At 42.7% G+C, this 14,326-nt stretch overlaps 1 protein-coding gene across 5 annotated transcripts in view; it reads right to left on the bottom strand.

The window, feature by feature from the left end:
• The window catches only part of galnt13 (polypeptide N-acetylgalactosaminyltransferase 13), a 30,486-nt gene extending 16,277 nt beyond the window's left edge, over nt 1-14,209 (bottom strand). The window contains exons 1-6 of one of the 5 annotated variants that reach the window (XM_081713708.1): nt 13,537-14,209; nt 12,861-12,924; nt 9,688-9,982; nt 4,779-4,947; nt 1,114-1,280; nt 736-943 (exon numbers count right to left, since the gene is read on the bottom strand). In XM_081713708.1, the coding sequence (XP_081569834.1) occupies nt 736-943; nt 1,114-1,280; nt 4,779-4,947; nt 9,688-9,829 (686 nt within the window). In that variant the 5' untranslated portion in view covers nt 9,830-9,982; nt 12,861-12,924; nt 13,537-14,209. Of the gene's footprint in view, nt 1-735; nt 944-1,113; nt 1,281-1,638; nt 2,397-4,778; nt 4,948-9,687; nt 9,983-12,860; nt 12,925-13,536 lie in introns of those variants that run through there. The other 4 variants (XM_081713707.1, XM_081713709.1, XM_035523714.2 and 1 more) reach the window with 4 other exon arrangements.
• Between the last annotated feature and the right edge of the window lie 117 nt (nt 14,210-14,326).

The following is a 14,326-nucleotide window of genomic DNA, read 5'->3' as shown; positions in this document are numbered from 1 at the left end:
GCACCCTTCCTAATGGGAGACCAGAGTAGCCTGGAAGAGTGCACACCCAAGAAAAGATGAAGCATTCTGACCTGGAACCACCCTAGCCCTGTGTGAAATAGCTATGCATTGAAGACTTAAAAGCCAGAATGAACTGTGAAAGCTGTAATTATGTGCTGGACCTTGCCACTGAGGGATGTCATATTCTTCCATGAGCTGTTACCAGGAGTGAGGCCATCACCTGTGGTCCAAAGGTGATTACAAACACACAAACTAAAACCTGCCGCGCCACTTTTCCCTGCCAAACGGACTGGCTTTGGTCATCTAAACGTTTGTTTTCTAATGCTTTTATCTCCATGAACACAGCAGAGACCCAGAAGGTCTCATCTGTACAATTTGTCTATTTATAGTATTCAGCTGTCTTGCAAGTCAGACTAAAAGGCTCGCTGGTCCTAGAAACGGCGCATTTCTTTATGGATTCCTTTCCCAGTGTCAAGCCCTTCATCACAAACATTCTTCAGCACTGCCTACGATCAGCCCTACCGCAGCTCTGCAGGATGGGAAACGCACCAACACGTCGCACAAAGCTGAAGGCGGCAATTCAACAGCGGAATGTCAAAAATTCTAATTTCTAATTTATTATAATAACATTCAGCGCTCAGTTTTTAACTGAAATAAAATAATTCTTAGACCATTTTCAACCCCCAAAATGTTGTTTTCTTTTTTCTTTTTTTTTGCTGAGCCTGGAGAACTCACCTATCCTCCTTGATACGGGCCAGGAGTGGCTCGAGCCAGCCGGTTGTGCACTCACAGTGGGCGTCCAGGAAGGTGATGACCTGACCTTGGGTGGCAGCAGCACCCCTCAGCCTCGCCCGGATCAGGCCAGAGCGCTGCTCCATCCGCAGGATCCGCACTGGTACCTCCAACGTCTTCACGTAGTCCTCCAGCTTCTTTTTCAGGAAGTCTGTCGAGGGGGGGAGAGAGTGAGAGAGAGAGAGACCATGTGGCAAAAACCCAAGCTCACAATGATCGCTTCTTTTGGCGAGTGCCGGTGTGTTGTCTCGGAGTTTCACGGCAGTGAGAACTCTCCCCCATGGAAAGCGCAGCAGACTAAAGGCGTCACGCCAGCGGTACCTCTCTCACTGGCGTCGTCCACCAGGAGGATCTCCAGCAGCAGGTGTCTGGGTGAGCAGCTGATCACACTGTGGACGGTGCGCAGCAGGGTGCTCCACGCCTCGTTGTGGAACACGATGACGATGCTGGTGTTGGGCAGCTCGTCTGGATACACCTTCGTCTTACAGCTGGGCCAGACATACGAGAAAGCAGGATCACACACACACACACACACACACACACACACACACACACACACACACTACCCATTCTAAAGACTGGTGGGATCATTATTAAGTCTCCCGTCCCAGCTGAGAGAAGGCCACCATGCAAACCCCTATTACAGATCTTGATGTTGCTGGCAAAATGCGGTTCAGCTGACCTGAGCTAATTAAAGTCTTCAGGGGCCATTTTTAGCTGAGTCATGTGTATTAACAAGGCACTGAGAAAAAGTCTTCACTTAATACACCCTCTGACCTTCTATAAGGTACTCCTATTTAAAAAATAAATAAATAAAAATCATAAATAGGGACATTGCTCACTAACACCCAGCTAATAAGTGTAACCTTCATCCACCCCAAAACCAGCCAACCCAGTGTGCCGACGGCAAGGACAGTGTCTCCTCAGAACAACGAGATGACCCGGTTACTGGCACACGACGACGCAGGCACCAGCAGAGGTATGTCACCGTCAGATCCTAAATAAGGCATGTGGCTATATTAGAGAGGGTGCTGGTGGCTCGGTAATGAGGGGGGGCAGAGAGACAGAAAGGATGGATAAGGGCAGAACAAACAGAGAGAAAATGAACAGAGAGGACAGTCATCTCCACGACACCAAGAGCACAACAGAATCTGCCCGAGAGGTACAGGATGACGTCCTGCATGCCACAGCCCACAGCGAGCACCTAAGGCTCAGTAAACGCAATCGCAGAACAGCTTCAACCATTTCAGACCAATCAATAAGATTGACACCTTATTAATTGCAGTTAATAATAACAAAAACACGTCATTTAAAGCAGCAATCCAGCCTCCCATGGAAGCACAAATGCCTCTTCAACTTCCTGTTGTTTTCAATTCACTTCTTTTGCAGTTAGTTTAGTAATGTTAGTTTTTATTGTATTGTTTTATTTGGTATTGTTAATACAATGTAAACTAACAACAATGTTAGTTTATATTGTATTGTTTTGTTTGGTATTGTTATTTTATATTGTATTGTTTTATTTGCCATTGTTAGTTTTATTTGGTGTTTAGTTTATATTGTATTGTTTTGTTTGGTATTGTTAGTTTACATTGTATTGTTTTATTTGGTATTGTTAATACAATGTAAACTAACAACACCAAATAAAACAATACCATATAAACTAACACCAAATAAAACAGTTTACATTGTATTAACAATACCAAATAAAACAACACCACCAAATAAAACAATACAATATAAACTAACACCAAATAAAACAGTTTACATTGTATTGTTTTATTTGGTGGTGTTGTTTTATTTGGTATTGTTAATACAATGTAAACTGTTTTATTTGGTGTTAGTTTATATTGTATTGTTTTATTTGGTATTGTTAGTTTATTATTTGCTATTGTTAGTTTTATTTGGTGTTTAGTTTATTTGCTATTGTTAGTTTATATTGTATTGTTTTATTTGGTATTGTTAGTTTATATTGTTTTGTTTTATTTGGTGGTGTTAGCTTGTATTGTATTGTTTTTTATTTGGTGGTGTTAGTTTTTATTGTATTGTTTTATTTGGTATTGTTAATACAATGTAAACTAACAACAATGTTAGTTTATATTGTATTGTTTTGTTTGGTATTGTTATTTTATATTGTATTGTTTTATTTGCTATTGTTAGTTTTATTTGGTGTTTAGTTTATATTGTATTGTTTTGTTTGGTATTGTTAGTTTACATTGTATTTTTTATTTGGTATTGTTAATACAATGTAAACTAACAACAATGTTAGTTTATATTGTATTGTTTTGTTTGGTATTGTTAGTTTTATTTGGTGTTTAGTTTATTTGCTATTGTTAGTTTATATTGTATTGTTTTATTTGGTATTGTTAGTTTATATTGTTTTGTTTTATTTGGTGTTGTTAGCTTGTATTGTATTGTTTTTTATTTGGTGGTGTTAGTTTGTATTGTATTGTTTTTTATTTGGTATTAGTTTATACTGTATTGTTTTATTTGGTGTTAGTTTACATTGTATTGTTTTATTTGGTATTGTTAATACAATGTAAACTAACAACAATGTTAGTTTATATTGTATTGTTTTGTTTGGTATTGTTATTTTATATTGTATTGTTTTATTTGCTATTGTTAGTTTTATTTGGTGTTTAGTTTATTTGCTATTGTTAGTTTATATTGTATTGTTTTATTTGGTATTGTTAGTTTACATTGTATTTTTATTTGGTATTGTTAATACAATGTAAACTAACAACAATGTTAGTTTACATTGTATTGTTTTATTTGGTATTGTTAATACAATGTAAACTAACAACAATGTTAGTTTATATTGTATTGTTTTGTTTGGTATTGTTATTTTATATTGTATTGTTTTATTTGCTATTGTTAGTTTTATTTGGTGTTTAGTTTATATTGTATTGTTTTGTTTGGTATTGTTATTTTATATTGTATTGTTTTATTTGCTATTGTTAGTTTTATTTGGTGTTTAGTTTATTTGCTATTGTTAGTTTATATTGTATTGTTTTATTTGGTATTGTTAGTTTACATTGTATTTTTTATTTGGTATTGTTAATACAATGTAAACTAACAACAATGTTAGTTTATATTGTATTGTTTTGTTTGGTATTGTTAGTTTTATTTGGTGTTTAGTTTATTTGCTATTGTTAGTTTATATTGTATTGTTTTATTTGGTATTGTTAGTTTTATTTGGTGTTTAGTATTATTTGGTGTTTAGTTATTATTGTATTATTTATTTTTTATCTGGTGTTGTTAGTTTATATTATATTGTTTTATTTGGTATTGTTAGTTTTATTTGGTATTGCTAGAATTCCCCATCCCGCTGGCAAACTGGGGAGGTAAAAAGAAAAAAAAAAAAACACACAAAAAAAAGTAAACAAAAAGGCCGGCGCCTTCGGTGGGAAACAGATGTTAACAAACGCCTGCAAGAGCACAGACAAGAATGCAGAAGCCGCTGGCTGGTGGCATGAAGAGTAGTGGAAATCAGTGGCTGAGATGGACGCAGTGACGTTTGCCCGGCAGCTCTGTGGGCCCTAGGCTGCTGTGATCAGAGCTCTCATCTCTCTCATCTAGTCGGTCACCTGGTTTTTATTTTTTTGTATTTAAAAAAATAAATAAATAAAAGAAAAAAAAGAAAAAGAAAAATAAGATCTCTTCTTGATCTTCTTTCCAAAAGGTTAAGCATGTTTTTATTCTGCACTTACGCACCGCTATGCTGTCAATCTGAAACACAGCAGGAGTAAATCTGGTTTTAAAAGGGGGAATGACCATTTCTCTTATTCAAACCATGAAACGGAAATTTTATAACAGCTCTGCCTTTATGAAAACCAGCAGCCAATCTGACCTGGTGGCTGTCGACAGGTGGAATGTGTTTGGTGAAAGAGGAGGAGGCTAGAGCACGGCTGCACTACATGCCCATGTGCGCACGCACGCACCCGCACCCGCACACACGATCTGGCCGACGCGCCCCCGCAAACACTCACCCATCCAGCCTGACATCGGGCAGACTCCTGTTGAGTGCAATCATGTCGCTGGCCATCAGGTTGAACTGGTTGATCTTAAAGAGCTCCTTCATCTTCTCTTGGTCCTCCTTGGGGACGAGCACGGCCTTGCCCATCTCTCCCGGGCCCTCGTGGGCACGGGACATGACAGCTGGAGCGCGGCAGAGGGAAAATTGAGGCAGGGTGAGCCGAGCTAAGCACTCCGTTCACAGGACGGATCACGGGTCAGAGCCGCGAGGCCCGCCTTTCGTGTTTGCTCTTTTAGATCCCCGGCTGTAGCTCAACAAGGCAGAAAGAAGCCTGTGCAAATATGATCGGCACCGAACTTACTCGAGTGGAGTGGGAACGGGAGGCAGAATTTTAAATGCCGTGGCAAGTGCCGGGAGGCACGTGTTTTTCTGAGTCACTGATCTATGTTATGGAATGTGTCAGACGCACTGCGAGGCTGTCCCCGGAATAGGACTTCCCACTTGTCTCTAGAGCGCCGCGGTTCAGCTACATTACACCGGGACCGTCACAGAATGCTTAGCAGACCCTGGCAGGCTAGTCTTCTGGACAGGGATGTTAATTATGGGAACTGTTCACCCACAAGAACATGCAGTACAAACAGAAAGACACCAGCAGAAACAGCAGCACACCTGTTCATTCAGTCCCATGTTGCTGATTATTGTATAGCAACATGCATTACATCACGTGCAGTCACTCAATTGACAGCTTTAATGTTCCCGTACGAGAGCCATTCATCCTCTGTTGCAGAGTTCTGCAGTGAAGCCAGAGATAAAACACAGTACATTTACTAATAATAAAACACATCAGCCAAGTTCTGATGCTCAAAATATGAAGTCATTTCGAATGTATGGCCAGCATCAAAATAGCTCTGACTTCCTCTAAAGTAATTAGGAGTTTAGAACCAGAAGCAAAAGGAAATGCCATGTTATAAGTGTCATAATTAGTTCCTCCCAGCTTCCATGTTTTCCCTGTCCTGTGTATTTTACTTCATTGCCATAGTTTCGTTTTCTCCGCCCCTCGTTTGCTTACACATGTCCCTCGTTTCTACCCTGTCCAGGGTCATAGAGCCTCTCCAGAGCGTACAAGGATACATGATCACAAAACAAAACACACGAAGACAAACAGGGGAAACAGGCTATAACGAAGGCTAGGAAACACGAAGGCACGGAATATAAACTTAAATACATGCATACACAGACTTTCAAAAACATTCACCAAACGCATAAACGCAATGAAGTAAACACAAATGCATGGATTTGTGTATGCTCTATGACCTTGGACTGCCCTAATGACTCTGCTTTTAGATTTGCCCCTTCTCTGCACATGCATCTGCCTCCCTACTGCTCACCATTACTGAATGAACAGCCAAGACCAAAAGCACAAGGCAGGGTTTAAATACATGAACTAAACAAGGTAGAAATGAGGGACAGGTGTAAACAATCAAACGAGGGGTGGAGATAACCAAACTATGGCATGGAACTGAATTACACAAGACAGGGAAAACACAGAACACGGAAGCTGGGAGGGAGTGATCGTGACAATGAGCTTATCTCCACTGCTCTTTAGTAACCTTTGCAGGGACTACCATGTCTGTCTGCTCCCAGCCAGCTAAGAGGATTTGGCCAGAAGCCCGAGGAGATGAGCAGTAGGTTCTGAGGGCTTGGCTGATTTGATGGCTTTATCTGTTAAGAGGCTGGGTTGAACCTGCCGGTCTACGGGGCGGTTAGCTGGGATCACGCCACAATCCACTGCACAGACTCTCACTTGAACTGCACTGGATAGAAACCAAGCAAAAGTCTGGTAGCATGTGTAATCAGTATGTAAGATTACATATGCAATGTAACAGAGAGCTCATATCTATGAAAAAAAATGTTTCAAAGATACACCAATATACTACATAAATAAAGGCAGAAACATTACGAGGTAAAAAAAAAAGAAAAAAAAAAAGTATTTTTAGGGAGAAACATATCACCTACACACACACACACACACAGACTAAAAACGTTTACACAGTGTGCGCTTCACTGCCTTGCGCCCTTTAGTCCTTAGTGCACGCTGAGTGTCAAATCACTTCTGTTTGAGACCCAGCGCCTGTGCAGTTTGAGACGCCGCTATCCAGTGTCCTTCCACGCGCTGCCGTCTGGGCACGTGGAGTGGTCTCATCCAAAAATAGCGGGCATTTGAGAACAGAGAGCGAGAGTCCCGGTTCATGCTTTCGGAATAATTCTGACAGCATTCTTCCTGCGTGTTAATAATCTTCCCGTTCAGCTCCTCTGGGCGCTGCTGTGCGACACAGGAGATGGCAGAAGCAGAAAAGCAGGGCAGCAAAAGCACATTGTTTTAAATGCCACACGTGCAGTCGATGTCTAACCTCATGAATGAGAGTCATGGGGAAAAGGAGACCAAAGCATGCAGACTGGGAAATGTGTAATTCTACCGGAACACCTTTTTTATGAAACACTGGGAGAGAAAGACTGTATTTTAAAACGTGAGCGTGCCATCATGCGCATGAAGGAGAATTGTGAAAATACAAACAAGGAACAGCTAACAGAAGAAGGGAGTTAGTGGATTTGCTTTTCCCCTCAAGCTTAAAGCTTGAAATGAATTTGTGGTGGTGCATCTGCAAAAATGACTCAGAGACAAACCCTGAATCTGGCCCTCAGCCATTAGATATGATAGTCCTGCATCACTTGGGCACATGCTATATCTCAACAAACCTCACAATGCCCAAGATTTTAGCAAGCAGTGTTGTGTTTCAAGTTTCAAATTTCAAGTTTTGTTTATTTGTCACATACAGTATAACTCGCAGTGAAATGGTTGTGAACACCAGGAACAACCCAGCATGTGCTAAATGTCGGTAGACTAAACTTACTCATGAACGGGGCAACTGGTTTATAACCTGGAGGGGGCTGGAAGCGTTAAAAACGTACAGGGCTTTACAACACATTTACGGCGTTTTACAACACTTTATGGCACATTACCTTTGTCGCATGTATTAAAGAAATGAGTAATGGAACTGTGCAGGACAGTTCCAGTTCAAAACCCAGGTCAGAAATATTTGTCTCAAATGATGAACAAGCTTATCAAACATGATGTGTACAGATGGCCCACTGGAACCCAGTGAAAGAAAATGAAATATGACTCACTTGTCAGGCAACATGAAGTCATCATTTACATGCATATACTGCACAATCAATTAATTTATTAATCCAGAAGGATCCTGAACAGACTATTGGATACACACAGTCAATTATTTTCCAAGCTGGGTTCCAATGGGGACACAAGCTGTCTAATTCAATAGTTTTTATAGTATGAAGATCAGTATGAATAGACAAGTAAGGATCTCCATAGATCACAGACCACATGAAGAGTCCATCGAGGAAGTTACAGCCATGACTGGGACGCGATCCGCGTCGCTGCTCCGAAACCACTGCCCGTTTTCACCCGCGTGAGTTTACAGCTCAGCATATATGTCACAGGCCGTTACAGGTCAAATTATAACTAAAAGTACCACTTACAAAACTGAAAACAGGACATCAAGATTTTCTTTAGCACCACTGTTCTATCTTTATTCATCGGCACAGGTAACTGAAATCATGACCAATTAGCACCGAACCGATCACCTGGCCCAATCCCGTGACAAACCAGGCATGCGAATGGCTAACAGACTGTGGCAACACTAAGCCCTGCCTTTCTTGCCCTCACTGTTCAACCCCCTAACGGCTTTCCTGATCTTCTCAAATACTGAAGCAGCACAGCACAAGCGTCCCTTCCTTATAGCCTTGGTACAGGCGATCAGTGGAAACCTGACTTGCATCGAATTAACCAGCAAAGAGAACATGATGGATGTTGCACAGTCCTGCACCTGATGAGCAGAGAAACACTCATCCCCTTAGCTGCAGAACAATGATGGGTGGGGATCTAAGTAAATGCAAAAAAGAAATGTTACAAATCAGTGATGCTGTGTATTACATTCCCAAGGAAGTGGCACCTGGAAGACAGACAGTCATTTATCTCAACAACATACATTAGTAAACGCACAAAGTCATGTCGCCAGGGAACCTAAGATTTTACAGTGAGCCAGAGAAGATGAAACTCGAACGCGATCCGAAGCCAAAGCAGATCGCACGATTTGTAAACGTCTTCCCGACATGGACTGCGAGCGGGTCTCGGCAGGACACCGGCTGAAGCTCCGTGGTTCAGAAGGCCACGGCCGCGTGGAGTCCATTTCGCACGTCCTGTTCAATACTATTTCACACGTGCTATTCCACACTCTAATATCGTCCTCCTTTAGTTGATACAGGATTCACTTTGTGAACCTGTGAGATGAAGGTTTGGGAGAAGAGTGTGTAAAACAAGACTGAACGTAGAGACCTCCTCAGAAATGAAGTTAGATGAGATACTACCCAGTCTGACGTGGGCTTTGAGTGTGCGTGTGTGTCCATGTTATACATTATTATAGTATTATAGCACAGCTCTCCTTAGGCAGTGAGGCAGGCTGATTGCTTCTGTTTTGTACAACACTGTGCTGCTCATAACTTGCATCCCTAACTCTCATTTTGATTTCAATAGGTGCTTTTTCTCAGGGTAAAGGAGAAAACCATGGAGGCAGAAACAGCATCTACTTACTGTCCTCTACAGCCAAACCACAAATATTTGTTGAGACAAAAATATCCCCATCAACACTAGTCTAACTGTTCTAATCACCAATCTATTTCCTGGCCGATTCTGTCTGGATTTCCACTCATGATTTACTCCTCAAGCGTTTACTTTTATTTGGCTTTACAGACAAACAGCCCAGATTTGATCTGCTAGCCACACACACAAAATAACCTGGAAAGTCTTTCAGGAGGAGCGTGGTGGGGAACAGGGAGGCCCTCACCTCTGAGAGCAGGCAGGAGCGAGCCATCTTTCCTGTCGTCACATTTGTTGCACTCGCTGAAGTAGAGCAGCAGAAAGACGTCCAGCAGGACCCAGACGAGCGAGGTGGTGAGCACCACCTTGCAGTAGACGAAGCGCCGCATGGGCCTCGGAGGAGGGGCGGCGTGGTGCGTCAGGAGCTCGGGGCGAGCTTGGAGCCAGGCAGGGTGGAGGAGGAGGAGGAGAAGGAGGAGGAGGAGGAGAGGCCAGGCAGGACACGGGACAGGAGGAAGGGTGCACAGGGAGCCGTCATCCCACTGAGCGAACAGGGGTGGAAGCACAGAAACATGACGAGGTGTGAGCCTTCATGCAGCAAAATGGTGAAGTGTTACGCTGGTGACAGAGTGGAAGGGCGAGGTGTTACGCTGGTGACAGAGTGGAAGGGCGAGGTGTTACGCTGGTGACAGAGTGTAATACTGAAATGCTACAATGAATAATAAAGAATAAGAAAGCTTAGGGGTGACACAGTGTAAGTGTTTCATTTCACCCCTGTGAATGGAGAAATGTTATGTTATACTGCAAGAAATGATTCAGGGCCCAAACAAGCATCGTATAGAAGCATGCGTACAAGACACTGGTTCAGAAAGTGGTCATTTTATCCTCAGAAGAAATGTATTGTCACAAAATACATCTTATTTTAGAAGTACACATTTCACAACAAGGACACACAGTGTCACTGATGCGAAGCACCGGTGCTAATAGTGACCCCTTAAGGAGAATTTGAAGCCTGCTATATATTAGTGAGTGAGTTACAAGACACGATGTGCAAGATTTTAGAGCAACAAGTATTCAGAGACAGTGCAAGCCACACACATCCTGATTTCATGCTCACCAACTTCCTCCAACCGACTCAAGGTCTCTGGGCATCACTCATCTGCCTGGTCAAGAATTTATTCTAAAGTGGAAGCACTGTACTACCTGATCACAGACAAAAATCTTTTCACTCTGTATCAGTAAAAAGAGGCAGCTACAGGAGAACAGAGAAGGCTGAGAACATGGCAGAGTCTGTAACACTGGGCATATTTAAGCAGCAACCCCTGGGTGCCCCGGAGGGAAATCTAATCTTCTAACCTAAGATTAGATAACACCTTTGATTATTTCCTTATTTCTCGCTTCCTTTACATATAACTCTGCAAATTTTATCACCTTCCGTAGTCTCTCTTTCTAACTAAAAACAGACAAGCGCGGTTATTTGAAGAATTGCCTTCTAATTGCAGCAGACCTCCTGTGGCAATCTGAAAACTTTGTCACGTATTTAAAAAAACATAAGCGCACCAACTGAACAACTTAACGCACCTCAAACAATTTATCTCCCTCCTCACTCACACAGATGGAGACTACAAGTCTGATCTTGGTCGGTTCTCTGGCCTTCTGCTTGGCGGCGCACTGCTATGTATGGGTGAAGCACCACGACGCCATAGGCTGAGCGCGTGTTGGCTCATGTCTGCTGGAAAGGCAGGGTCATTACAGCAGCTCTCTGCACCAGCCAGATCGGGCCGGGCCGGGCCTGCGCAAGCACTACAGCACGGGTTTGCACCACACTCACCAAGCACAATAACCATGGAGACTTAACAGGCTTTTTAAGAGGGCTCCAACATGAATGACTGCCTTAGTCATTTTCTGTGATAAGTCAATAAACGCAGAATGTCTGTTCAATCATCGTACAGACACGAGCGCTGAGCTTCCTGTGAGCATCCCTATAAAACCATTAACCCCCGAAGTACTAGACTAACACAGAAAACAGTAACTATTCATTTGACAGCGCAATGTGTGGCATTTCTGGTCCCTGTTTTTTTCTAATGCCGCACTCTGTTTAAGGTCTTACCGAGAGTATTCTTGACTTATAAATTTGTCATTGGTAGCCTTGAATCTGCGGACACGCTGTAAAGCTTAGGGTTGTTTTTATCTGCACACCATACAGTCTACTACATTATGAGTAGCAAGTGTGTCAGACAACAGTCCTAGTGGGCAGCGGAGCATCGCAGTTTGACGGTTTTAGCATGTGGGCCTCACGTCATTAGCTAGGCTAATTACCATGCACTTCATGAGTGGGGGGGCGGTACAAAGGTCCTGCAGCACTGGAGGTTAACCCCTGTGGGCCACGGTGAACACGGACAGTTTAAGGGGGCACCAGCATGTGGGTATGCCAAGCCTCTACATCCTGCCACTAATGAGCTCTCCACCTTAAGAAAGAGGGGATCTTAATTAGTGTTAGTCGGCTTGTAAAAGCAGGTTTGGAAGCAAAACATGAACGTTGGGCCTCAGTAGAGCAAAGAGACCAACACACCGCTTACTTTTCCTACATCATATTCACAAACATCACGCCTTTGATTTGATTCCACCTGTAATTATCTTGAACCTCATGCAATAAGCTAGTAACTAGTCTATAAATGTCAGCCTCCCAATCTTAAATCAGAAAGATTTAATTACGCTGTTGGTGTATTGTTTCCTTATTTTTGACACCCCAAGCCATTATCATTAACTTCCTGTAACCTAAAACCCGAGAACTGTACTGACTGTATCTTAATTATCACGGCACTTCAACGAGCACTGGGGGCCAGGACAACAGGGATTGGCTGGTGGAGGGTCAACACGACCTTAATTTGCAAGGAGCACAAAGTCACAATGGCCTGCTCCTTTACTAATGCACTGTGACACACAATTGAGTTTAGCAATTAAGAATTTCACAAACTGTCTTTCTATATTAGGAAGACGGTCAACTAAAAGGATACAAAAATATTAAAATGTATTACCCAGGTCTCAATCAAGGGCTGGAGAGAGAAAGAATATTTCCCTGCTTCAAAACAGGTTTGATTTTAATAGTTAGGTTTCAGAATTCCAGATGAGAGTCAGCTCTGCTTAAACAGTTAAAACTAAACTTTGTAGTGCTGCCTGAGACTTTTGACCTACCACAACCTACCGCTTGATAACATACTTCTCATGTTCTGGGGTTAATATGCAACAATAAACAACATTGCTCAGGTGGAAGGAAGAGTTCATTTAGACTCAAAAGCAGAGCATTGTTAGTGGTGGGTGTTTGAGCACAGAATTTCTCTCTGACAGCATGTTATATGCACAGTTACCATATGCAGATATGCAGCCTCTACAGTTGCCATCTTAGGTAAACAAATGTACCTGGGTTAGATATCATAACAGCCTTGTTTAGTCTTCATCCTCTCTCATTTTCATAGGGATATTACTTCAGGAAACAAAACACAGGTTTGATGAGCTCACTGTAAAGGGACACAGTAACCTAGTTAAGGAGGAGAACATGCATAATAAGGACAGCATCTCTGACTGTTCTCTGCTTGACAATAAATAATCCAAAAACGTTTGCGAAATACAAGTTACATCTTGGACAACGTACTGAACTTGAGATCTACAGCAAGGTTAAAACCCCAGACCTGCTGCACTGGATCCTTTAGCAATAGCATACTTTATATAACTCATTAGTCAAAGGAACTTGGCAGAGAACTTGTTGGTAGGTGAATGCTGTATCATTATCTTGTCCACCTTTGCACAGGTGGGGTTGATCCCAACATTAAAGCAAAGCGTGAATAAACTACAGTAGCTTTAAAATATCCGAACTGCAGGTTCTTACTCTGGATATCATTCAAGAACCAACGTACGTGGAACCCACATACACTATTTCACATGTAGATGAGTTCATCCTCTTTACCAGACACTTATCCGACTCACTACACAATAAACCCTTCATGTACAAACATGCTCGGCTGCAGGCCATTACGCGGACAACTCATCATTAACATTAGCAAGCAAGCAAAATGACGAGGGAACATGCCACACTTACTGAATAAACCTAGTGTCCAGCCGAACGACACCTGGAGCACCTGAGCGACGCGCAGCAACGTGTTGCATCCGCTTCACTGCGTCTCATCACCAGCTGGTGGCCCTCTGCTGTGATGTCCTGCCATAGCACAGCTGCGTGTGTGTGAGAGGGTGACCTGCAGGAGCAACGCGGCGCCTCTACATCACACACGCTCGCTGATGCAGTGCACCAGCTCCATCATGCCCGGAGACGCGCGCTGCTCGGCGCGCGGGTTCCTCGGACGCGCTGCGTGCGTTATTCTTCAAAAGCGGACATTGTCCGCACGATAAGAAATCGCAGCGGCTGCAACGTCGTTGCTCCGAGGTTGGCAATGCGGACAAGAAGGCGCAGGAATCGCCCAGGCATCGGACCCGCCTGGCAGAAAAGAGTCCGCTAACCTAACGAGAAGGTTGAGTAAAACGCTTACAAACTGGCTCGCTCCACTACCTGTCTTCTCTGATTGGAGGAAAGGCGTATCCATCATGACGTCAGCTAGAAAAGGCGTGTCCAGCATGACGCCAACGCGCAAGTGCGCAAAAGATGTGATAATTTGTTTTATCCCACCTCAAACATATTTATCAGCTTTTCTAATGAAAAATGCTTTAGACTTTAAAAGGTGTAAAGACGCGGGCCTAAAATAAAAGGCACTGCAGTTTATTTCATTCTTAGGCGATGTTTATATATGTCTAACAGTAATGTGGTGGTGGTGGTGTTGTAGGACCACGTCATCGAAGTAAGTGGTCGTATACAGGTTGCATGCTTTGTGATTTAG

Source organism: Electrophorus electricus, chromosome 4, assembly GCF_041902795.1.
Source record: "Electrophorus electricus isolate QZ-2024a chromosome 4, ASM4190279v1, whole genome shotgun sequence".
Classification (NCBI taxonomy): Eukaryota; Metazoa; Chordata; class Actinopteri; order Gymnotiformes; family Gymnotidae; genus Electrophorus; species Electrophorus electricus.
Note: the sequence above shows the minus strand (reverse complement) of the source record. Positions and strands in the feature narration are given on the sequence as shown.